At 58.4% G+C, this 23,728-nt stretch overlaps 1 protein-coding gene across 9 annotated transcripts in view; it reads right to left on the reverse strand.

The window, feature by feature from the left end:
- Window positions 1–23,728, reverse strand: part of ANK1 (ankyrin 1) — a 68,892-nt gene that overhangs the window by 8,579 nt on the left and 36,585 nt on the right. For 4 of the 9 annotated variants that reach the window (XM_075444627.1, XM_075444629.1, XM_075444632.1 and 1 more), the window contains exons 2-38: window positions 22,344–22,445; window positions 16,747–16,845; window positions 15,572–15,670; window positions 14,769–14,867; window positions 14,470–14,655; window positions 14,233–14,331; window positions 13,563–13,661; window positions 13,126–13,224; window positions 12,471–12,668; window positions 12,299–12,397; window positions 11,816–11,914; window positions 11,465–11,563; window positions 11,076–11,273; window positions 10,805–10,903; window positions 10,618–10,716; window positions 9,316–9,513; window positions 8,995–9,093; window positions 8,732–8,830; window positions 8,308–8,406; window positions 8,111–8,203; window positions 7,843–7,915; window positions 7,455–7,478; window positions 6,451–6,553; window positions 6,015–6,162; window positions 5,699–5,796; window positions 5,386–5,610; window positions 4,814–4,968; window positions 4,426–4,637; window positions 4,095–4,299; window positions 3,811–3,907; window positions 3,202–3,430; window positions 2,892–3,017; window positions 2,693–2,812; window positions 2,390–2,474; window positions 2,070–2,144; window positions 1,334–1,465; window positions 995–1,141 (exon numbers count right to left, since the gene is read on the reverse strand). In XM_075444627.1, the coding sequence (XP_075300742.1) occupies window positions 995–1,141; window positions 1,334–1,465; window positions 2,070–2,144; window positions 2,390–2,474; window positions 2,693–2,812; window positions 2,892–3,017; window positions 3,202–3,430; window positions 3,811–3,907; window positions 4,095–4,299; window positions 4,426–4,637; window positions 4,814–4,968; window positions 5,386–5,610; window positions 5,699–5,796; window positions 6,015–6,162; window positions 6,451–6,553; window positions 7,455–7,478; window positions 7,843–7,915; window positions 8,111–8,203; window positions 8,308–8,406; window positions 8,732–8,830; window positions 8,995–9,093; window positions 9,316–9,513; window positions 10,618–10,716; window positions 10,805–10,903; window positions 11,076–11,273; window positions 11,465–11,563; window positions 11,816–11,914; window positions 12,299–12,397; window positions 12,471–12,668; window positions 13,126–13,224; window positions 13,563–13,661; window positions 14,233–14,331; window positions 14,470–14,655; window positions 14,769–14,867; window positions 15,572–15,670; window positions 16,747–16,845; window positions 22,344–22,445 (4,615 nt within the window). Of the gene's footprint in view, window positions 1–994; window positions 1,142–1,333; window positions 1,466–2,069; window positions 2,145–2,389; window positions 2,475–2,692; window positions 2,813–2,891; window positions 3,018–3,201; window positions 3,431–3,810; window positions 3,908–4,094; window positions 4,300–4,425; window positions 4,638–4,813; window positions 4,969–5,385; window positions 5,611–5,698; window positions 5,797–6,014; window positions 6,163–6,450; window positions 6,554–7,454; window positions 7,479–7,842; window positions 7,916–8,110; window positions 8,204–8,307; window positions 8,407–8,731; window positions 8,831–8,994; window positions 9,094–9,315; window positions 9,514–10,617; window positions 10,717–10,804; window positions 10,904–11,075; window positions 11,274–11,464; window positions 11,564–11,815; window positions 11,915–12,298; window positions 12,398–12,470; window positions 12,669–13,125; window positions 13,225–13,562; window positions 13,662–14,232; window positions 14,332–14,469; window positions 14,656–14,768; window positions 14,868–15,571; window positions 15,671–16,746; window positions 16,846–22,343; window positions 22,446–23,101; window positions 23,373–23,728 lie in introns of those variants that run through there. The other 5 variants (XM_075444625.1, XM_075444623.1, XM_075444630.1 and 2 more) reach the window with 3 other exon arrangements.

The following is a 23,728-nucleotide window of genomic DNA, read 5'->3' on the forward strand; positions in this document are numbered from 1 at the left end:
CAGGCGGCTTTGCTCAGCCTTTCCCAGCTCTGAGTCACTAGCCCCTTTTCCACCCCTGGAGATCAGCAGAGAACCCGTTCTGCTCCCCAGGCAGCCAGGGATAGCTAGCCACAGCCAAGGCATGGGGGGCAGCTGGGACCCCCAGCACAGAAAGGGCACCTCTCCCCTGTGTGGGTGCCTGGCAGGGGGGAGCACTGCAGGGCCAGCCAGGGAAGGAGTGCAGGGCAGTGCAGGAAGAGAAGGCCTAGGGTGGCCGCCTGCAAGCACGACAGCTGTGAGCGGGGCAGTCCCCGGTGACATGCAGTCGCTGGAGCAGGATGTGGCTCCCGGCGGCCTCAGCTGAGGTGGAGACAGTGGAGACAGGAAGTGGAGGAAGATGAGAGAAGGAGAGGCCAGGATGAGCTCACAGGAGAGAGGTGACAGGACCTGAACCACAGGAGTGCCTGCACCTCATGGCGCTAGTGGCATGTTTGAGAGAGCAGAACAAGGGGAGAGACTGAGAGGGAGTGAGCGATGCGCCAGTGCTGCACAGGCAGTGTCACAGTGCAGGGCTGCGGCAGCACAGAGCCCTGTCCATGTCTGGTGTGCCAGCTCCCCGGCGGCACACGCTGCCACTGACCCCGGCTCTGTCCCTGCACCCAGGCACGCTCCACTTGGGAGCCAGCCGGGGCGCACAGCCACACAGCCAGGACTCTGTGAGCTCCCTGGCCACTGCTCAGCTCGCACAGCCAGAGGCACCTCTCGCTGGCACGTCACGGTAAGGAAGGTGTGTCCACTCCACCTGGGGAGCTTCTGAGAAGGCAGTACGACAGGGCCAAGCTTCCTGCAGCACAAACCCCTGTGAAGAGGCTGCATCTGTCAGCAATGCCTTGTGCCCGCTGAGCTCCCAGCGGGCCACCGGCACACCCTGGTCATGCAAGATACCAGCCCCAATCTGTCTGCACGGATTCTGCCTGGGGCCCTCCCGCAGTCCCTGCCAGAAGCGGGGGCTCACCATTCATCTGGGACGGCGAGAGGGAGTAGTCTCTGTCCGTGTAGCGCCAGCTGCCCTTCAGGCTGCGGCTCTGTTGGCCGGAGCCCTCCAGCGTGTTCACAATCTCGCTGCGGTCAATGTTCCTCAGTGCCGTGTACAGACTCTCGACTGCAGGGGGAAGCCAGTGTCAGCAAACTGGTTGCTGGGGGAACACAGCCATGCCCCAAGCACACTCCAGGTGCGCAGTGTGCATGGACCGGCGGTGCGAAGCCAGCCAGGGATCCCTGAGCATGCAGACGCTGCTCTGTGCAGCCAGCCCTGCCATCTCCATGCCTGCAACACAGCCCCGCAGATACTCACTCTTGACACTCTTGCCCTCGCGGCTGACCCAGAGGTTGAGTAAGGCTATGCTCTGCTCCAGCAGGGAGTTGGGGTTCTCCACACGTATCCTGTTGATGTCATCCACCCCAAACTGCAGCTCACGTGCCAGCTCTGGGGGAGACACCACATCTCAGCATCACACCCTCCGGCACCCACTGCCAGCTCCCGAGCCAAAAAGGTGAGGGATATTGTGAAGGGCTCAGCCAGATCCAGCACAGAGTCCCCCATGTCACATACAGCTAAACACGGCAGAACATGCAGCAGCAGGAGGGGGGACAGGGCAGAGGTTGAAGCCCTCTGCCCAGGCTGGCTGTGACCAGCATAGCAGTGTCTCATGCTCCAGAGAAAAGCAGGTACTGCCATTGGGTGTGTGGCTGCAATGACAGTGCCGGGCCTCCACGAACAGCAGCAATACGTATGACTTGGAACAAAACCCTAGCTTGGTATCTGTGTGCACATGTGAACGCACGAACAGCTGCAAGAAGGTTCATTTCAGCCCCACAGTAAGCTCACAGTTTAGCAGAAGTGCCGGGAGGCAAGACCAGCCTGCCAGAGGAGCTAGTGCAGGCCGTATGCATACCAACTGCATCAGGGCCCAGCTCCCTGGACAGTGTAAAGCATATTCACCCCATCCTCCAGCACATTTGCAGCCTTCCTAAATGTCAGCTTTCCGAGGAGCGTTGTGTACCCTCAGAGCTGTCAGTGGTGGACTCACCGGCCCAGCTGAGGCCCAGCTGTTCTGCTATGTCAACCATCTTCTGGTCTGCCTTGTCCGTGCTGCTCAGAGACCCTGGAGGAGAAGATGGAGTCAAGCTTCAGCTGCACAGGACCCTGCACCGGGGTGAGAAGGGGAACCGGAGGCTGGTAGCCCTGTAGGCACAGCACTGCGTTGCAAGCAGGATCAATGAAACCCTCATGGAAAGGGAAGCTGCCACGAGCGCGAGTATGACAGGGTCAGCCCAGCCCTTCCACCGGTCTTGGACACCCCAAGCACAGGTGGTGAGTGGGCTTGAACATTCCCAGCAGACTGCGTACCGAAATTGGTCTCACTTAGGATGCTGTATCGCTCCCGCAGAGACAACGGTGTCAGTGTCCTCCTCCGTTCCTCACTGCCGCTTCCCTGCAAAAGTGGGGACAAACCAAGGGGTCACCAGCTTGAAAAGAGGGCAGCAGCTCTGCCCTGGCACCACTGCTTCTCCCGCAGCCCCAGAGCAGCATGGCATGGCCACATGGAGCAGCTGAGGAAGAAAAGCTGACAGCGAGGGCTGTCTCCTGCATCTGGGGGAAGGATGGGCCCCTGCTGTCCCCTCCCCGGGGTGCCAGAGACCCATCACTGACCTTGGTGCAGGGTGGTATGCTGATGTTCAGGTGGCAGAGCACATGCTGCACGTCCTCGTATTTCATGGCCTTGCGCAAGAAAGACAAGGAGCCGCTGGCTTCCCGGCTGCTGTCCCGAACCTAAGTACAGACAGACCAGTTAGGTGGCCTGGCACAGAGCAGGCACAGGAGCCCCAGCTGCAGCCCACTCTGCCATTACCTTGATGGGGATGGCGAGACGATTTTCCCGGAAGGACTGGAAGAGGAAGGTGCGGGGCTGAGTGGCCTTCTTGATGGGCACCAGGTTCCCTGAGAGCTCAACATGCAAAGGCATCCCCTCCACCACCTGGCAGGGAGCAGAAAACAGGCTCAGGCCCCATGCAGAACTGCTTCCCCTGCCCCTGGACAGGACAGCAGGGCAGGTAACCTGAACTCCCCTCCCTGGGCCAGGCTCCTCCACCGGCATCAGTCTCCTCTCGCTTGGGCAGCCCTCTCCCTGCTGCCCCCCACTTACGCTGCTGGGGACAAACCTCAATGTCTCTGCTGCGGGCCACCTCAGTGAAGTTTTCATGCTGCTCTAAAGTCTTGTCAACCTTGTCATCAGTCATGCAGTAGCAGCGCAGCCGGCCTTCCCGTGCATCATTCATCTTGGCAAACACCACAAACTTGGCCATGTAGGGCACAGCCGTCAGCTCCTTGTACAGCATCATGGCGAAGTGCACAGCCTCAGCTGTGCGTGGGCAGTCGGCCAGCCAGAACCTGCAGGAGGGCTGGGTCAGGGTGCTGCCAGGGAGGTTCTCCAGCGGCACCAGGAGAGCTGCCACCCCAACAGCAAACTGCACTGCAGAGGGTGCCCCAACAGCTCTGGGTACAGGAGAAGCCCCATCCATGACAGCGACCCACCCAAACACAAAGAACGGCCCCCTCCTCCTGCATCCCCAGTTGTCCTGAGTGTTTCCTGACGCGCGTTGAGGCAGTGCAAGGGGTCTCAAGGCTTGAGGCAACTGCCCTGCACGTGGGAATGGGGCAGCAGCACAATAAGCACAGGGGTGGGGGGCTCCCCCGGCACAGGCTGCACCCCAAGAGGGCCCAAGGAGCAGCAGATGTCCCCTACGAGCACATGTTTGCCCAGGACTCACCTGGCAGACACATTGGTGGTAAAGTTAGCACACTCGTTTTCATAGACCAGCTTTGTGGTGCCTGTTATGTCTTCCCACTGGGCCTGGGCTGTCCCTCCTGCAGCAGAAAGCAGGAGTGAGCACCCTGCCTTTCCATAAGCCTGGGGTCTGCATCCCCCAAGGTATCTGCTCTCTCCACTGCCATGACCTGTCCTTAGCTCCCAGGAGCTGCATCCCACCGAGGCAGCCCTGCCCATCCCACCAGAGAGGATGCTCGCCTGCGTGGCAGGGGTTGGAAGCCTCACCGATCACACTGCAGAGCAGGCGCAGGCTGGTGGTGTCACCCTCACCACTGTCTCGGGGATTGTCCTTCCAGGACGGTGGCAGAGGGATGCGGAGGCCGATAGGGCGGTGGAACTTCCTTCGGCGCGGCTCCACCGTGACAATGGGGCTGAAGGTCGCCTGGTTCCCCAGCAGTTTAGTGACCAGCTCATCGGGCACGGGCTGCGCCTGTGGGCAACACAAGCACAGGCATCAGGGCCAGTCTGCCCTGGGCTGGGTCACAGCCTGAGTCCACTGCCCACCCCAACCTGTGGGAGCCCAACTGTGCCTGGGGTCAGGATCTCCGGGGCTCACCTGCAGGGCCAGCCTCACTCTCTTGGTGACAGCGGTGTCTGGGAAGGTGGCTTGTACCATGGGCACCAGTGTGCTCTTCAAACACCCTCCCTCGGGGCCGATCAGATCGCAGTCCTGGCAAATCCGGGACATGACCACGAAGTAGAGAGGGAAGTCGGTGGTGATGATGCGGCAGACCCTCTTCTTCTCCAGCTCCTCCAGGCTCTCCAGCTCTGCAAGGGCAGCACACCCATCAACACTCAGATACCAAGCCCGCGGCTGTTGCCCACCGCCCCCTCTGAGCCACTCACCATGCCACGCTCAGCTCCATCCCACCACCCAGGCCAGCTGCAGACCTGTCTCTGTGGAGCAGCATGGCCCTGAGCCCCTGCCTGCCTGGCATGCTCACCCTCATCCATGCCGTTGAGCAGCTGGTCCATGTAGCTCTCCTCATAGCGGTTGCGGTGCTCCTTCCAGACAGAGCCATTCTCACTGCGCAACACCACCAGCTCGCGGTCTCCACGGCCACACGAGGCAAAGTGTGGGATCTCCACAACGACAGGGCTGCAGACAGCAGAGAAAGGGTGCTTGCACCCACGTGCTGCTGCCGGGACATGCATGCAGCAAGATGGCCCTAGGCAGAGCTCCTGCTGCGCTGTACAGCTGTCGGTGGAGGAAGGCAGGACTGCTCACAGCCCTCTCCCTGGGAAACGGGGCTCTGCGCCTGGCAGGACCATGCTGGCTAGGGCTTTTCCTAAGGCAGCACAGCCACTGGTCCGTTATGCTGGAATGACCTACCCTGAAACATGCTGCGCCTAGCCGGAGGCAGGATCTCTCCTGCACCAGACACCCAGAAGCAGAGACAGGCAGAGGTCTTGCCTCAGCTGGCAGAGGCTCCAGAGGAGCCCAGATCTGTCCCCAGCCCTGAGCGACAACCCCAGTGCGGGCAGCCCTATCTGCTCTGTTCACAGCTGGGCTCACCTGAGGAACTGGGCACCAGCGGGCCCCAGGGCGATGATCCGGCTGGCCAGACCCTCCTCCTCAGCCAGCGGTGGGGGTGCAGGCAGCTTTTGGGGCTTCACCAGGCGGCAGGTGATGCGGGTCGGCGCAGCGCAGGCTCGGGGCGGGATGACCACACGCAGTCCATGGTGCCGGCTGCCGCGCATGGAGCCACCACGGGCGTCCACCATGAAGCTCACCAGGAACCTGCACCAGACAGAGGCATGGGCAGGTGGGCACCTTGCAGTCAGCTCACGCACAGAGCATACATGTGCTGCACGTGCTGGGCACTCACCCTGTGTGCACGGGGCTGGCTACTGGGCTGATGTTATCTGAGGTCTCAGTGGCGGGGCTGCTGGGGATCAGGGAGTCCTCGTCGAACTCCTTGGAGGGCTGTGTAAGGCAGGGAAGAGTCCCCGTGAAGACAGGGTCCTATCTGTGGGTGCTGAGCCTGCCCACTCCTCCACAGTGTCACAACCCTCCCTGGGCAGTCCCATACCACCAGGTCCATCCCACTTCCCCCCCCCACATTTTGGCTCTGTGGTGATGGGGGGGCTCCCCCCAGCAGGGAATGGCCGGTGGGGCTGCGGCAGGCTGTGCCTCATGCTCACCTCCTGTGGTGACACCGACGGTGCATGCAGCAGGCTGACTTGCTCAGCTTCCGTCTCCACAGGTCCTACCTGCTCAGTCTCCTCCACTCTGGTCACCACAGTCTCAGGTGGGATGCAAGGGACCTGCAGAACAGCTGGAGACTCCACCCTGGCAGGAGAGGGCAGTGACAGCCACTGAAGTGGCAGGCCCGGGCCCCTCAGCCACCAGTCATCCCCAGGGAGTCCCAGGGCCACTGGACGAAGGCAAACTCAGCAGCAGAACCATGTCCTGATGCAGGAACAGCACAGGCTAGCTTTGCCTGCAGTGCTAGCCGGTGGGGGCTCGGTGGTCCATTCCTTGCCAAGAGCTGTCCTTGCCACACTGGCATCCCAGCCCAGTGCCAGGATGGCCCCACGTCCTGTACCCGCTCCCTCCCTACCATCCAGTGCCTCTTACGTTCGTTCCACTGTCGTCATCATCATAAACTCCAGCATCTCCCTCTTGTCCTCCTGGCCCCTGGGATCAGGTGTCCTGGGCTTTGCTGTGATCAGCTCCTCTTCTGAAACAGAGAGCTGTCTCAGCACGCAGAGAGGCAGAAGGACAACAGAGCACAGACATCCAGCCCTTGCCCCCACCCTCCTCAGGGCTGGAGCCAGGGCCCATCTCTGCTCCCACTCAACCCCAGGATCTCAGCCAGCCACGGGGCAGTTTTGCCCTCTGTCACATGGGGTCTGCTGGCAGGGGCAAGGCCCGTGCTGTGGGTCAGTGGGACAGGAGCTGCGGTAGTTGTCAGGAACCTCAGCTGCTAGCCAACCACTTTCCCACAGCACCAAGCATGGAGCAGAGCCTGCCGGGGACACCCTGCTGTTGGCTGCTTGGAACAGGAGAGTAGGCAGGGCTGGGGACGCGGGAAGGATGCCCTAGCACTGCCATGTGCATCTCCACACCCTCCTTGGAGGCACAAGACTAGCCAGTCCCACCTACTGGCCCAATTAATGCCTGCTAAGGAGTTCACCAGGGTTCAGCTCTTGCGATTGCCCTGTGGTAGAGAGTCCAGCATCTCCCAAAGCAGGGAGGGAGCCCCAGTGATGGGGAGGGGACCACAACAGCTCAGAGACCCTCGAGCACTCGCGTTCATCCCTGTCCTGTCCAGGATGGCATGGGGCAATTGTGGAGGGGCACCAGAGTTCGTCACAGAACCAGGCTCTTCTGCCTATCAGGGACAGGGCCTGGGGCTGACAGGGAGCCAGGGCTCCCCCAGAGCAGGGGGACAGCCCCGTTCATGCAGTCACACCACAGCAAGCAGCATGGACACAGATGGGCAGGACGGGATGGCAGGGCCTGCACTGGACAGCACCAGCCCAGCAGCAAGGCTCAGCACATGGACGTGGCGTGCGGATGGTTAGTGGCCATGAGGTGAAATGGGCCGTTTAGCTGGGGCAGGGGAACACATTCCATACCCATTACTGTGACATGAGCAGTGCCTGTAAAGTAAGAAGAGGCAAAGGTGAGCTCTTAGTGGGAGAGAGCGGGAGTGGCCCAGCAGATACCACCCCATGGAGTAGGGCATGGTGGGGGGCTCTCTGCACACTGTCCCTGGGGCATGGGACCATACAGAGGTCCAGGCATATCCCCCCTGCATAGCACAGGGAAGTACCCAAGACAGGAGGTGCCCCCCCAGGAGCCTGATGGGTTCCCCTCATCCTCTCTGCAAGACCATGGTGGGGCCATGCAGCTCCCCCACCGCGGCTGGCAGGAACACCAGTGCCCATCCCTTGGGCTGCTGCCTGCCACAATGGCCCAGCCAGCAAACCTCCGGGGTGTTGTGGTCCAGATCTGGCCCCTCACCTTCATCCTCTGACACGTCCAGAATCTCGTCTACAGTCTCCGGGAAGCTCATGCGGTGCTTGTCACCAACTGACTGCGGGAGCAGAGTTGAGTCAGAGAATGCCAGCCCCTCGCTGTGCAGCCATCTGCAGCCCCCTCCTCATGCCCAGGCTCAGCACCCAGCTGTCAGTGCTGGCCCTGGCCAGCTGCGCTCAGAGGACCTTTGCCTGGCTGCTCCCAGCCCCAGCCTTGCTCCACAGGGTCCTGGTCCCAGTCCCCAGGGGCTCACCGGGATGTCGGTTTCCTCTGTGACGATCTTGAGCACGTCTGTGACGGAAATGTAGCCAAGCCGCTTTGCGATGGCCAGGGGAGTGGTGCCGTTCTGTGCATGGAGGAACGACTGGGTCAGCAGCAGCCACGGCGAAGCCCGGGCAGGCATCCGAGCTTGTCATGGGGCAAGGAGGTGCAAGCCAGCACCGTACTCACCATGCTGATCTCATTGGGAGAGGCACCGTGCTTCAGCAGCAGTGTCACAATGTCCGTGTGGCCCTGCTGTGCTGCTTGGTGCAGAGGGGTGTAGCCCAGCTGCAGGGGAGGACAGAGGGTGCTGCCACCAGTTCTGGGAGTCTGCTGCCCCAGAAATGCCCCGGGGCCTCATGCTGTGCTTCACGCCTGGAGCACGAGGGCAACTCCCTCCTTTCCAGGGTGAGCAAATGGCTCTGCAGAACCCAGCACTTGCCTGGGGCTGTAGCTAGACTACAGCAGCTTCCAGCCGTGCAGACTGGAGAGCTTAGAGTGATGGGGGGGGGGGGGAGAATTGGAAGCAGGGAGGGAGGCTAAGCCTTCCCCATCAACCTGCACACTGTTGCCCAGGGCAAAAGGGTCCTTGGAGCACACGACATCTCTGTACCTTAGTCTTGGCATTGACATCAGCCTGGTGCTGCAGCAAAAACTTCACCAGCTTGATGTTCCCATAGTGGCTGGCCACATGCAGCGGAGTATAGCCCATCTGAAAGACAAGATCAGGTCTCAGCCTGTACTTCGCAGTGCTTCTGGCCCTGCTGGCTTGGGTATTCTTGCACAAAGAAAAAGAAAAGCAATACTCCTCCTGGAGCAGGCTGAGGTAGTTCCCCCACGTTTGTCACCACAGCAATAGTCAGTGCACTACTTTACCCTGGTCGCTGCGTCCACTGTGACTCCATGATTCACTAGAACATCAGCAACCAGCACATGCCCCTCCTGGGCCACGAGATGGAGAGGAGTCAGGCCACTCTGCAAACAGACGAGGTTTCAGCACAGTGGCAACGCCATCACTGGAGCTCTACCAGCAGAGACTCTAAGTCAGATTTCCAACCTGGCAAAGTGACCGACACTGTGGCCAGTGTGCTGCTGCCCGAATGCAGGGAGGCACTGGGGCCTAGACTACCACCCTGTCTGCTACTCCCTGCCGGGGTGTTCACCTCCAGCCTGGCAGGACGTGCCGGGACAGCTTACCTTGTTGCCTAGGTTGCCGTTGGCTTGTTTGGAGAGAAGCAGTGCCACCATGTCTGCATGCCCCTCTTGGGAAGCCAGATGCAGGGGGGTGACGCCCTGCACAGACTCCGTGTTTGCAGAAGCCCCATACTGCAGCAAGCTGGTGGCCACCTCCATCTGGTTCTGCTTGGCAGCAATGTGCAGCGGGGTGTACCCATTCTGCAGGAAGAGAGGATCATTGCAGTGCTCAGCCCCTGCCGAGCAGACCAGCAGGGACAGAAGGTACCACCTTGCCTCTCCAGGCCAGGCCTGCCCTTTCTAGTCGGCTCTGGAGCTCAGGGATGCAGGCTCACACCCAAACCCTCTCCCTGACAACAACCAACCCTGACTCTGAGGCCAAATCCCACTCTTCCACCCAAGTCAGCACAGGGGTTTCAAAGACCACCTGCTTCAGATTCAACTAGTATTCGCTGTCCTGGAGTTTTCCACACATGAATTTCTACAACAGCATTCAGCCACCTGGAGCTGTGAGAGGGCAGGACAGACAGACACCTCCTAGAACGTGTTTGGCTAAGGTGTGGAGCAAAACTTGCAGTATGCGGGATTAGTATTCAGGCAGAGACTGCAGGGTCTCAAGCACTGCCTTTGCTGCCATGCTGCAGGAGCAAAGCAGCTGGCAGACACCCTCTGCCCGGGCTGACGCGCAGGCTGTCAGTGACGCAGAGCAATAGGGGCCTGGCGCTGGTATCAGCTGCACCCACTGCCTGCCCAGCAGGTCTGCTGGCAGCCTGCGCAGGGGGAGAAGGGGTGCCAGATGGGGAGGGCCGGCACCAGCAGCCATTTGTTCTGAGGATGCAGCTTCGGCAAACAACCTGGACACCGAGGCTGCTGGTCTACTCTTTGGGGAGACATTCCCCACGCTCAGGCACAGCGGGGTGACTCTCATGAGTTCGTGGGTTTTCTGACTCACTCCTTTGTAGCTGCATGCAAACATTTGTGTGTGCTTTCCCAAACTGCCAGACTGCAGCGCTGCTCAGCAGGGCTTGCCATGGAAACAGGGCCCCAAGGAACAGCCACAACACTACCAGAAGGGACTGTCCCTGACACAGCCTGTCTGCTGGAACAGGATGACTGCCCAGCACCGCTGCCTGCCCCACGGGCTGGTGCAAGGGACAGGCAGGTGTGAGAGCACGTACAGAGAGTGGCTGGCGGTGATCGGTCCCCTGCACGCTCCGTGAGTGTCAGGGTGGAGGAGCAATGCTGTCCCAATGTTGGACACACAACACATCCCCACATCCTCAGGGGCACCCAGTCTAGCCTTACCCAGGCTGAGCTGTGTGGGGAGCCCCCCTTGGGAAGCAGCAGCTTGACGATCTCCAGGTTGTTGTGGTGCACGGCCACGTGCAGTGGCGTCAGGCCGTTCTGGGGAGCAGAGAGGGCACAGGCAGGTGAGACAGAGCCTCTCCCCGTAGCACACCACTCCTCCCACTGCCACAGGAGCAACGCTCACCTTCCCTGCTGCATTGGGATGAGCGTCACGTGCCAGCAGCAGCTCTGCCACATCCACCTTCCCGTACTTGGCTGCAACGTGGAGAGGTGTAAATCCTTTCTGAGGAGAAAGGCAGCCCATCACAGGGTATACAGGGATGAGGAGAGCACTGGTACATGCTGCAGCACAGGAGGAGGTTGCCCCTCCCACGACAGGGACACTGTGCCACCAGCCTCCGAAGCCTTCGCCCAGCTGGGTCGCGCCTTCAGTGGCCATGGCCACAGCTGCATACCTTGGTCATGCAGGTCTGCAAGGCCCCCTTCTCCAGCAGCGCCAGGGCTGTGTCCACATGCCCCTCTCTGGCAGTGATGTGCAGGGGTGTGTGCCCCGCTGTCGTGGCCAGGTTGGGGTTGGCGTTGCTCTCCAGCAGAAGCCTGACCATGCCCATGTGGCCGATGCGCGCAGCACAGTGCAGAGGAGTCTGGTCATCCTGTCAGGGAGGCAGAGAAGCTGTTTTGGCAGACCTGGGCCAGCCCCTTGCTTTGCCATGCCGAAGAGGCCCTGGCCCTGCTCCTGCTGTTGCACAGCCCCTGGCAGGCTGGGCTCTGGGCAGGCAAGAGCAAAGAAACCAGCACTGGCTGTTCCCAGAGCTGGACTGTCACACAAGTTCTCAGTACCCACCTTGGCCTTGGCATTGGCTTTGGCTTTGTTCTGCAGCAGGTACTTGGCCACATCCATGTGCCCAGCTCTGGCTGCCATGTGTAGGGGCGTCTCCACTTTCTGCACAAGACAGGATAAAGCAGTGAGGTCGTAGGAGGGAATATGCCTTCCTGCAGTGGTTCTCCTGGTGTGAACACAGGAGAGTAGCACCCACAGCCTTTTCTGGTGCCTCCCAGTTCCTCCTGCCAACACAAAGCAGGATGCACCAGGGATTGCTCAGGAGAGCAGAGAGAGCAGGACTTGGACGATCCCCACCTTCTGCTGGACCCCACCACGCTGAGTTCCCACAGCCCCAGCCAGGGTGGGACTCACCACATTGGACACATTAGGAGAGGCTCCACGCTGCAGCAGGGTCTTGACGATGGGCAGGTGCCCCATGAAGGCAGCCACATGCAGGGGGGTCAGGCCAGACTGTGGAAAGAAAGGGGCCAGGAGCCAAGATGGGGTCTGATGGCCTTGCCAACGTCTCTTCCTGCCCCCTCCTCCCCCTTCCCAGGGCACGCTCCAGCACAGTGGCAAACTCTGGGTCCCCAGCCTGGCCCCAGCAGCCTGGCAGGGGAGCTGAGGGGCACACGGAGGGCTACTGCTTCCCCTGCAGTCCCCCTGCCCTGTATGGAGCAGGCTGTGGGGAGATGCTGCCAGGCTCAACAGGTCCTGAGCTGCACAGAGCTCTGCACCACAGGGAAGAAGGTGCCTGGGGACCCGCAGAGGCAACAGGGCCATCATCCCCTGCAGCACTGCCTGCTCCACACAGGCAGCAGCAGGAGAGCTGGGGCTTGGCTGCAACCCACCTACCTCTGTGACGGCATCGATGGAGGCACCCGTCTTCAGCAGCAGCTCCATCACCCGAATGTGGTTCTTCTTGCAGGCGATATGGAGGGGTGTGAAGCCATTCTGCAGACAGACAGAGAGTCATTTGCAAGGACACTCTCCCTCTCCCCAGCCCTGCCTGCCCCTCCTCACTCACCAAGGCTCGGGAGTTGGGCTTGGCCCCCTTCTCCACCAGCAGCTTGGCCACTCGGTGGTGCCCACAGTGTGCGGCCACATGCAGTGGCGTTAGGTGGTCCAGCGTGATGTCGTCGATCTCGGCGCTGTACTGCAGGAGCAGGCGCACACAATCCAGGTGGTCGCCCTGCGCTGCCATGTGGATTGGCGACAAGCCGTTCTGCAGCCACAGAGTGGGGCCTCAGGGCTGGGTCAAGAGGGGGACCAGGCATCCCCCCCCCCCCCCCCCCACCTCGCTCCCCTGGCCGCAGCTCTGGGGCAGAGGGATGGCGTGTTCCCCTGGGTGCTACCGGAGAGGAGCCTGAAACCCCTCATCAAGACTTACAGAGGAGCAATGCCGAACAGAGGGCAGGGCCTGAAGAGCTGCTGCTATGGGGCAGGCTGTCCCCAGGCCATCCCCCTCCCAGGCCTGGGCCCTTTGAAGTATGCAGCCCTCAGGCAAACGGCTCCAGTTAGGGCCAAGGAGGAGGTCAGGAAGCTCCTTGCTCCTTGTCAGGCCAAAAACGCAGCCCCAGCCCAGCCACGGGTGGTATGCAGCAACCGTGCACAGTTTGTTACCCCCCTGTGCTGCCCTGGGACTTGGCACCAAGCACAGCCCCACAGAGTCCCATGGGCACCTTGGTTTTGGCCTGAATGGGAGCCCCGTGGTCCAGCAGGATCTCTGCAATTCGCACGTGTCCATTGCGAGCTGCACAGTGGAGAGGGGTCAGCTCATCCTGGGGAGAGAGAAGGGTTCAAGGGCTCAGCGTGGGCAAGGAAGGGCACAGCTCCTCCGGCAGCAGAGTAACAGGGACTGTGGACTTGTTTGCAAAATGAGGCAAAAGCAAGCCTGCCCTCATAGCCACTGTAGCTATGCAGCCTCCTCTCACTTCTACACGCACCAGTCAAAAAACTGGTCCATTCCCTTAGTGCACCAGGGACCTTCCCTCACACATCCAGCAAGCTGTTCATATGGCATCACTGCGCAGTGCAGCACAGCACTGCTCCCTGGACACAGGGAGTTCGGGGAGGGAGACAGCCTGTGTACTTGCTGGGGATTCAGAAGCAGTCTCACCTTGGTCCTTGTCTCTATCTGGGCCCCGCGGTCCAGCAGCAGCCGTACCATGATGATGTTGCCCCGGCGGGAGGCTATGTGCAGGGGAGTGATCCCATTCTGCCAGGAGGAATGGCAGTCTGTTAGAGGGAGCAACCCCTTCTCTTTCCCCTGCGGGGCTGCACAGCGGCAGGGGGTGAAAAAAGGACAGAAGGCAGGGCAGAGCTCAGTCCCTGCCCACGGCAGGTGCAGAGGAACAGCTTGTTTCACAGGGCTGGGGGAGAGGGTGAGCACCCGCTCCCGCGTGGACAGAAGCTACGCAGAGCTCACAGAAAGCACCAGCTCACAGATTTGGCTGCACCCGTGGGGCTGGAAGAGGCACGGCAACTGCATGGGCTATAACCTCTGCCCTGCAGCGACAGCACCAGCTTTCCCTCAGCCTGGACACAAGGTCCCAAGAGCTTCCAGGGACGCATGGCTGCATCCGACAGAGGAGACACAGTAGAAAAGGCCCACACTGGTTATTAATGGCAACTTCCCAGACATGCATGAGTGTGCTACCTTCTGCATGATCCCACCTCACTAGTGTACCCTGGCAGCTGCTGCTGCACCTACGCAGAAAGGAGGCACAGCAACCTCCTCTGGTGCTGGAGCAGTCCCAGTCCCAGCAGCCTTCCCACTCTGCACTCACCTGGGGTGTGAAGTTGACACTGGCTCCACGATTCAGCAGTAATTGGGCCACACTGAGATTCTCGTAGTGGGCTGCAATGTGCAAGGGGGTAAATCCAGTCTAGGGGAAAGAAGGAGGGATCAGCCCAGCCAGACACATACTCCCTGCTGAAAGGATGGATAAATACAGCATACCAAGCTGCTGTTCTCCATGGGGATGTGGGAAAGCTCCCAGAGACAGCATGGGAAAGCCACACACCTTAGAGAGGACGTCAGCATTGGGGTCATTCTGCAGCAGCACGGCAGCTGTGCGAGTGTCATCATTGCGGGCTGCAATGTGCAGGGCAGGCAGGCGGACCTTACCCTTTGTCCCATAGTTGATAAGGTGAGCAACCACGTTCTCATGCCCTTGCTGCAGAGCCACAGCTAGTGGCGTGAAGCCGTCCTGCCAAGGAGAGGCAGGTGAGAGGCGGAGAACCGAGGAGCCATGGCAGCACCGGGCACATCCAACAGCAGCCACAGCAAGCAGGGCCCTGGAGTCCTCCCCAAGGATCTCACCTCTGTGGCTACATTCTGGTTGGCTCCATTTTCCAGCAAGAACTTAACAACTTCCAGGTGGTTTTCCTGCGCTGCCATGTAGAGGGGTGTGAAGCCTTTCTGCAAACACAGGGCCATGCACATCAACACAACCGTTCCTCGAGTTTCTCAAGCTCCTTGCAGACCTACACCCCATCAACAGCCACACCCCCAGCCCACTGAACTGGGGCAAAAGTATACACAGTGTAGGTGGGAAACAGGAAAATCTGGCAACGGTGGAGCAATCAGAGAGAGCTGGAGCCCAAGGCTCTCCACATCCAGAAAGAATGAAGGGATGCTTCACAACAACAGTCAACCCAGAAGACACTGCCTTCCACTCACTGCCACTACTCTCCCTTGCTTCAGGGACATTTCTCCCATCAGGAAAAAGCTGAAGAGCTTGCAGCCCCACCAGGCCCAAGAACGGAGAACAAGGGAGGCACAGTGTGCAGCTGCAAGGCTTGCTGGGGACCCCATAGCTGTGCCAGGGAGGCATTGGCCATGAGTCCTCCCAGGACGAGTTTAGTGTGCTTGTGCATGCTGCCATGGACTCCCTCAGCAGAGAGACCATGATGGTCTCCCCATATCCCTCAAGGCTCCTTCCCCACCACCTGCACACCTGTCTTCTTTGAAGAGTTTGTCAGAGCAGCCCTTGCCCCTGAACAGGGCTAGAGAAAAACTGTAAAGCGCTGCTGCAGGGCCCATGCTGGGCACAGTTCCCACCATAAGGACACCACCATCATGCATGCTGGGGGCTTTTCCCACCCCAGCCCAGGTCACTCTACCTGTGACTGCGCGTTGACGTTGGCCCCATAGTTCACCAGTTCCTGGACCACGTCCTGTTGTCCAGCCAGGGCAGCAATGTGCAGGGCTGTGTTTCCCTTCTGAAAGACACCACAGAGCAGTGCTCAGGGGCTGGAGCAGAGCAGGATGCCAGGGGAAGATGGGCCTGACATGTGCTAACACGTGTAAACAGAGTGTCTGGACAGGGGAAGCCTGTGGGGCCATGCAACCCTTGCTCCATGCCCCATCCCTGCTATAGACCAGGCAGGTATGCTTCACATTTGCTGGCCAGGGAAGAAAGTGATTTCATCTCTCCCACGAAGTTACTGGCAGCAAAAGCTGTATGCTTTGTCAGGCTCTGTGTATCTCCAGCACCGAGAGATGAGGAGGGGAGGGAGGATGGGGAAGTTGAGCTGGCAGTCTTCAGGCAACACTGCAGTGTGCACCCTGGTAGCCAAGACACCCCAGCAGAGCTATGGGATGACAAGCAGGCTGAAAAATGCAGAGACAGGCTCTTCCGACTTGTGCCTTTGGGTGGTGTGGCAGAAAGCCAAACTCTGCTCTGTGACCCGAGCCCTGCCAGAGCACTGGGGAGGTGGCAAGCCAGGCCCCCTACTGTTCTCACAGCCCTTCAGACGGTGCTGAAGGAGGCTCATTTGTCAGCTCTGCTTGTCTGTGCTGTTGTCTCGCTTGTCATCGAGCAAGAACCACACCCCGCCGTGGTGATGCAAGGAGAGAATGCTATGTTATTTACAGAGAACCAGAGCTCTCCAGGCTTGTGACAACAGTACCGAGGCCATCTCAGTGCTGCAGCATAAAGGGGCTGCCCTGGGGCAGCGAGGGCTGACCTGAGCTGGCAGCCAGCGCCAGGAGGAGATGTGAGTAAAGACAGCACTAGCACACACTGTGGCTTCTGTTAGTCGCCTCTTGAGCTCACAGTGGTCCCCACGGGGTAGAGGAACCTCCCGTCCACCCAGAGGTGCCCAGAATGGCTTCGGGTGTGCTGAAGTCAGAGCCTGGTCCCCATGCCCCAGCCCAGAAGCACTGCCACCAGCACAGCCGTCCCAGGGGCTGAGAGCAAACAGCATGATTCACTGCTCGGCTGTTGCTGGTGTGCCTGGCAGCAATGGCAGGGTGCGGAGCTGTGACTAATGTGACCAGGCTCCCTTGTCCTCACCTTGGTCGTTGTCTCCAAAACGATCTCCTTGTGCAGCAGCTCCACCACCATCTTCACATGGCCCTCCTTGGAGGCCAGGTGCAAAGCGTTCAGCCCATTCTGGAGGGGGCAAAGGTGGGAGAGGGGTATTAGTCACCTGCTGGGGCTGGGGCTCTCCGGGAAACCCCCTGCTCTGAGCTCCTGTGCAGACACAGCTGCGGGCACTTGGCCCACGCTGGAGAAAGCCCAGGCTGGTGGGAAAAGAGCCTCTGCCTTGCCCTCGAGCCCTGCGCTGGCATCCAGGACGACAGCCACGACTGGCTCCTTGCTGCCAGGGCAACTGCATGCAGCAAATGCTGAGCTGCTGACTAATGCTGGAGGTTTCTTCACGAGCAAAACATGCAGCCCCTGTAGACAATTTCCTGGGGATGGGTAGCACCACAGCTCAGCATGTGTGTGTTTGGGGCCACAGGTGCTGTTTCAGTCCTCCCTGCTCATGACACAACCTTGACATCAACTCCTGTCTTTGCTCAAGTGACTTTCCCTGGGTGCCCCTCCCCACGATCGCCTGCCTGCAGTCAGGCTTTTCAAACCTACAGCACAGAGCTGAGCTTTGTATATGGCCCAGAGTGAGGATGCACCAGAGCTGTCGTGACAATGATTTTATCAAGCAGCAGCCAAATTTAATTCACACCAGTGCTGAGCTTCCAGTCCAGCAGCTGGCTCCTTCCTGGTTTTGCAGCTGCCCACCAACAGACCCACCCTGCAGCCCATGCTCAGCAGAGGGTTGGCTTTGCTCTCTCAGGGTTTAGCTGCAGCAAAGGGTGCAGAGAAAGTATTGGCTGTGCCACTGCTAAGCTCTACCAGTTCCAGGAAGCTCCCAAACAACTGAAGTGACTTCTCAGGAACATCTCTGCACGTGCCCCAGTTTGGCCCACTTTTTTCCTACACATGGAACCCGAGCACGAGGAGCAAAGGGCTGGCCAGTGCTCTTTAGCATCCCTGGGCTCTCAGAAGGTGGTGTCCGGCCAGTCAGCACTCTAGAGGCTGCCGAGACAGCTTCTGCGCCACTATTTCGGACACCCTCTTCCGCTTCCCAGATGTGAACAAAAGGGCTGGGGTATCTGCTGGCAAAAGAGGTTAAATACTCGCAGGCAAACTCAGATGTCACTTCTTCCCCATAAGGCAAACTTCTGTTGTCCCTCAGTTCTCCCGTGTGGATGAACTATGTTTACTCACCCCTACACAATGCTGTCACGTGGCAGAGAGCCACCAGCTCCCTAGGAGCACACAGTCCTGCCCAAGTACTCCACCTCCCAACCATCTGTTTCAGCTCCCGAAGAGTGCTGGAAGGTCACTTCACAGAACTGTTTCATCCCCACCCGAATATAGGTAGGGCAGCAGAAAATGCCCGGAGAAGCTCCAGTTTCAGCCCTCAACACTCCAGTTAAACTTAGAACAGCTTCAAAAGAGCTATCGTACTGGAAAAAGGTTTTCCATCCTCTCTCATTCAAAGTACCAGCTCTCACAGTCAGAGAGTCACAGATTCTTTCGCTCAACTCTGATTACAGCACAAAGAGCAAAAAACCTAAAAATCCACAGGCTTCTTCCGCACACCAACTCCACAGTCCGCTAGAGCCTCAAGGACAAAAGGTCTGCTTCCAAGGGAAAATGAAGTGGGAATGCTGCAACACCCACAGAACAGAGCCACCAAACGGAAATGCTCCCCAACCAGGCCTGGCTACACTGAGCCCATCACCTCGGTCAAGCCCAGCTTCTTTGACTAAGGCACACCTAGACAACCCCTTGCCTATGGTCACCGACACCCTTACCTTCATGAGCTCATAAGCTGGATATGTGGCCACAGACACACACGCTCTTTCTTGGTTACGCTCACGCAACAAGCACCTGGAGTGCAACACCATGGATGCTCGGTTGCTTTTCTCAGCACATACACCCTTTTATGCAAGGGATACACAAATAACTTTTTCAATGCTGGAAACCTGTGAGGAATCATTATTCTCTGGCCTTACAGCAATAAGTGCAATGTTTGCAGAAGATCGTTTCCCAGCAGCCCATCGATATTTCTGCTCCAGGAACAACACAGGCTGTTTTGCACATTTGCTTTGGCTTGACAGCTCATCTGACCCAAAACCGCCACAGGATGTGCTTAATTCGAAAGGTGCTGCATTTCCCTCACTAAGTGCTGCAAACACTTCCCAGAAATCCCAGTTGCTGGCTGTCGGTGTGACAAACGCAGCCCTACAGAAAAACACAATAAGGCAGGACTTTGCACTTAGCCTGTACCAAAGCAGGGCCCTGCCCTGGACTGCCCATCGGGACTGTGACTGGCCACCCCAACAGAGACTACCTCCTGGCACCCGTGTGCTAGCACCACGCTTTCCCTGCTAGTGAGGGTCCTGGCAGCAAGGCGCACTCATCCTCAGGCTTCCAGCTCCTCACAGATGAGATGGGAGTGTGCAGGAATTCGGAACATGAGAGAGGTAGATGATGAAGACATTGATGCGGATGGCAGTCATGAAGGGGATGAACTCGGTGGGATGAAGATCAGATGGCATGTCAAGGTCTCTGCACTTGAGTAAGAATACAGGGCCTGTGGGATAGGTCTGACCACATATATCCCTCTTTATTCTATACAGGACATGTGAGGTTGGACCTTTCCCACAGGTCTGATATTCCTCGGAAGCAAACCCCAAAGTGCCATCTAACCTCAGGGAGATGGCAGGAAACAGTGCAAAGACGTCACTGAAAGAAGTGCCTCATATCGTTGCAGCCACATGCTCCCTGTGAAGGTGTTACATTCCCTCACCAGCACCAGAAATCTGGCTGGAAACAGGACTTGCAGTCAGTCAGTGGAGACAGCTGATGACTGACCTCTCTGGGTGAGGAAGAAGTTCAAAGCCATCATCTTTAGCTCGTGGTTGGGTCTCTCTGTTTTAATTCTTTGCAGACCCCTCTCCAGAACCACATACTTCTCTGCACTGGAGTGGTACAGGAGCAGTGGATGTAGAAATCCTCCCCCTGCTTTTAAGCTTGTCATCAGAAATGAGTGGACGTCTGTGATGTGCTCTGCTTGTGGAGTCTCCCATCTCAGCAGGCACAGGCCAGCATGGCCAAACACAGCCCCCAACTACTCTCGCCCCTCTCCTCCAGACACCCACAGAAACCGGCAGGAGGGAGTTCTCTGAGCCTCTTGTGAACAGGCAAAGTAAGGCAATTTTCCCTGCCAGGCTCTGCTTCGGCCTCAGCACGCACAGGGCATACATGAATGTGCTGCACACGGCAGCATCCCCAGTCCTTCCGGGAGAGCAGAGCGGCACAGACGTCAGCAGCAGGATCTCCCTGCTCCTTGTGACTTGCTTTCCCAGAGCTCTGTAAGGGAGCAGTGAGAGTATTAAACACCTACTTGTCTCTGCTCATTTGTAGCTAAGTGTTTGGAAGCAGGAGCAGTGTGACTGCTTCCAGCAACTGACCTGCTGCTGTGGCTGAATTACAGGGGCTTCTGCTCCCACAAGAGAGACTAAGGGAGCAGCAGCTGGGTTTAATGACTGGGCCAAATTCTGAAATGAAGCACAGCAACTTGGAAGATCCCGCCAGGCGTAAGCACGCAATCTGCTCAGTGCCCAGTGCAAGCCAAGTCCTGCAGCCCAGTGCTAAGAGCGTGTCACATGGCCTCTCCTCTTTTCAAACCCTGTACATCTCCAAAACGGTTATGGAGTCAAAGTCTCTAACCCACCAACAGGACATGGAAAAACTCATCTTCAAAGGACTATGAAATGGAAAATTTTCTACCTCTTCTCCCCATAAGACCCCTCTGATCTAAATTCTGTATGTCCTCACACAGCCCCAGGACAGAAGTCTTTAAGTGTATCTGGATACTGGTGATGAACTAATAATCCAGATAATACAGAGATAACAAAATTAGTATCTCCTGAGCTTTGCCCAAACCTCATCTAGTGTCCCAGAGAGGAGAATGCAAGCTGCAGTGTGCTCCAGAGGCCTGCAGAAGCCCAGCGTCCCTGCATGGTACCACCAGTCAGAAAAGAAAAGGAGAGGGTGACATTTCCTGGGGGAACCCGTCTGCAGTAACTGCACTGGCCGCTGCAGTGCACATATCAGTAGGCCTAAACTACGCTTGGTTTGGGGACTTGACACTGAACCTGGTGAACATACGTTCGTGCTACCTGCTGAGTCAGCCTCCCCAGCATCATTTCTGCTCCAGAAAGCGGCCGACTGCAGCCGGTCTGTCTCCTCTGCTCAGCCCAAGCCCCCTGAGTCTACAGCACCTACCCCAATTCAGGCTGAGCCGCTTGCATATGGCAGCTACACAGATACAAAGCATTCTGTCAACTATGTGCAAGCAATTCCTCGGTGCCTGCAGCTCTCCTTTCTTGGGGCAAACCTGTCTCTGCTCTGGGCTAGCAAGGGCTCCACCTGCTCAACACCTCCCAGGTCACCAAGACCAGCATTTTGCAAACATCCCTTGCTTGTGTTAAGCTGCAGCTTCTGGGAATCTGAAAGCTTGAGCACTGCAGGCAAGCGGAATATCCTCAAGAGTGATTCCTATGATGTTCCAGCCACTGCTACACTCTTCACAGCTATCTGCTCTGCCCTCTGATAAGCAGCTGAGGCCCTTCCAGCTGTCCCAGTTGCTTGTCACCCTAAAGCAGCCTCAGATCTCCCTCTCTGCTTATCTGTTAATGCCCTTTGCTACACTCCAGCCAGTACTACCAGGTTCCCCAGATCTTTATAGCTATCGCTGCCCTCCCTGCCCCAAAGACAACTGGTCTAGATCTGCCTTCCGGTCAGCTGTTTTGCTCCCCAGCACAGGACCTATTTCCATCCAGCTCAGCTGCAGAAGCCTCCCCAGCAAAACATCGCTCTCATGCTGCAGCCTGCCCTGCATGGCCTCTCCCCGGAGCTCAATTCTGGCTAGGAGCTCCTGTGCCTAAGGGGCTGCAGGTTGCCTGGAGCCTGGTGGGGGGTGTTGCAGGTGAGAGGAGGACGGGGTCTGCCAGGAAACTCCATCCCGCACCCCAGGGATCCCCTCACTGCCCTGGCAGTCATGGCTCCATGATCTGCCAGGGTGGTGTGCCCCTACCCCTCAGCCGGGCATGCCGCAGTTCTGGACACGTGCACCCAGAGACCGCACGATGCCTCTGCAGAGCAGATCACCCCCAGGAAATCACCTCTGGACAGCAAAGTTGCCGTCACACTCCACCTAACACAGCACCTCTTTTGTCTTACCCCCAGATGACCCGCCACGAGCCAGGCATACCAGACGCAGGAGCGGAGTGGGGTCAGGACAGGCAGCCTCTCCCACAAAGTTTTTAAACTTCCTCTGCCAAGCAATTTATTACCAGCCAACTTACACTCCGCTCCATGGCAGGCAGGACTGTGGGATCAGGGCAGGTGCTCCTAGTCAGGTACGCAGAGCAGAGCAAGTGAGCAGCCATGGGGAACCTCCCTGCCTCCATCCTAAGGCAGCAGTGTAAGGAAGGGGTGCAGTGACTGTCACTGGGCCCTGTGGAGCCACCGCACGGCACATTTTCACAGGAACTAGAGATGGTATCAGAAGTCCTGTGGGTTTCACCTACCTGGTTACAGGTGTTAATATCTACCCCATTCCTGAGGTGATCCAAGGCCTTGTCCAGATTCCCAGATCTTGCAGCTCTCAAGAAACTGGTTGCAGCATCAGCCTTGGGGGAAAAAGAAAAATTATGAGACTCAGAGTCCCCCTGGCTCTTCCCCATCACCATCACAGTGCCAGCTCTTCACTTGGTTGCAGAGAACATGACTACAGAGACCAGGCAGAAAAGGCAGAGGCTGGGCAGGTCAAGGTGGGAGCTGCTGGGAAAGACTGAGGTGCCCCATATCAGACAGGAAGAATCAGGGCTGGAACCTAGACTTCAAGTGAAGGGCATCCAAGCAATGAGGCAGGAGAGCCACGCCACTTCTGCAGCTCATCCCAGTGCTGCGGGCAGGGCAGGGAGGAAGCTCTACAGGGACTTCTGCAACCATGGCAGCCTCCCGTGGCCCAGGAAATGCCTCTGTGTCCTGGCCAAGAGACTGCAGCGATGGATGAGGCCTAGACTGCAGTCATGGTGAGCCCACCCTGCTGTCCTCCAGAAATGGCTGGGTGGCTGCAGTAGTGAGTTCGAGTACTGGCACTGGGGATATTGACCCTGGCTGAGCGCCCCGCAGCTAGGAAAGTCACAACTCCCCTTCTCGACAGAAACAAGGCAGTGCCTCCCTGCTCTGCTGAACACAGCCACCCCAGGCAAGGCACATCAATACTTCCAGCAACACTATTTAGCAGCGTAATGCAGCAAATGAAGACCATGGGATGGCTCACCAGAAGCTGGAGAACAACAGGGTGGAAATGCAGCGACGTGGCTCTGAGAGGCTGGGACCCTGGATCAGTAACTATGAGCTGGCGTCTGTCTGCTAGGTCTAGCCCGAAGGGCTCTCTGCAGCAAAGAGCCGCAAGACATCCATGGCAAGGGTGCAGGACACACTCCTCTGCCTTCGGCTCCAACAGAAGATCAAAATCTCTCTTGCACCACTCATGATGGAATTGACCAAGGGACCTCCTGTGGTATGAGAGCCTACATCCTCCCATCCCAGGCCATCCTGTGGTGCCCACAGCCTGGCTGCAGAGGAGCACCCAGGGTTAGGAAACTCCTGGACAGGAGCTGGAAGCAGCATGGGCACAGCGGACACAGTGGAAGCAGACCTAGGCAAGATGAAGCACCACATGGGTTCAGGGCTCTTCTCTCTGCAGCCTCAGCCATTCGAAATTGGACTTTGGAGCAGCTCAACTCAGCTGTCTTCTGCTCTCCTCCATCTGCCTCCCTTAGCCCATCCTTTTTGCCTGACCCTCCTATCCCAGAGAAATGTAGTCATGTACTGGGCCCACCGCCCTGCTACCCTCTGCAGAAGGAAAGCCCACAGACAGGGTGTTCTGCCCCCACCGTGTCAG

The sequence above is a fragment of the Opisthocomus hoazin genome, chromosome 28 (genome assembly GCF_030867145.1).
Source record: "Opisthocomus hoazin isolate bOpiHoa1 chromosome 28, bOpiHoa1.hap1, whole genome shotgun sequence".
Lineage (NCBI taxonomy): Eukaryota > Metazoa > Chordata > Aves > Opisthocomiformes > Opisthocomidae > Opisthocomus > Opisthocomus hoazin.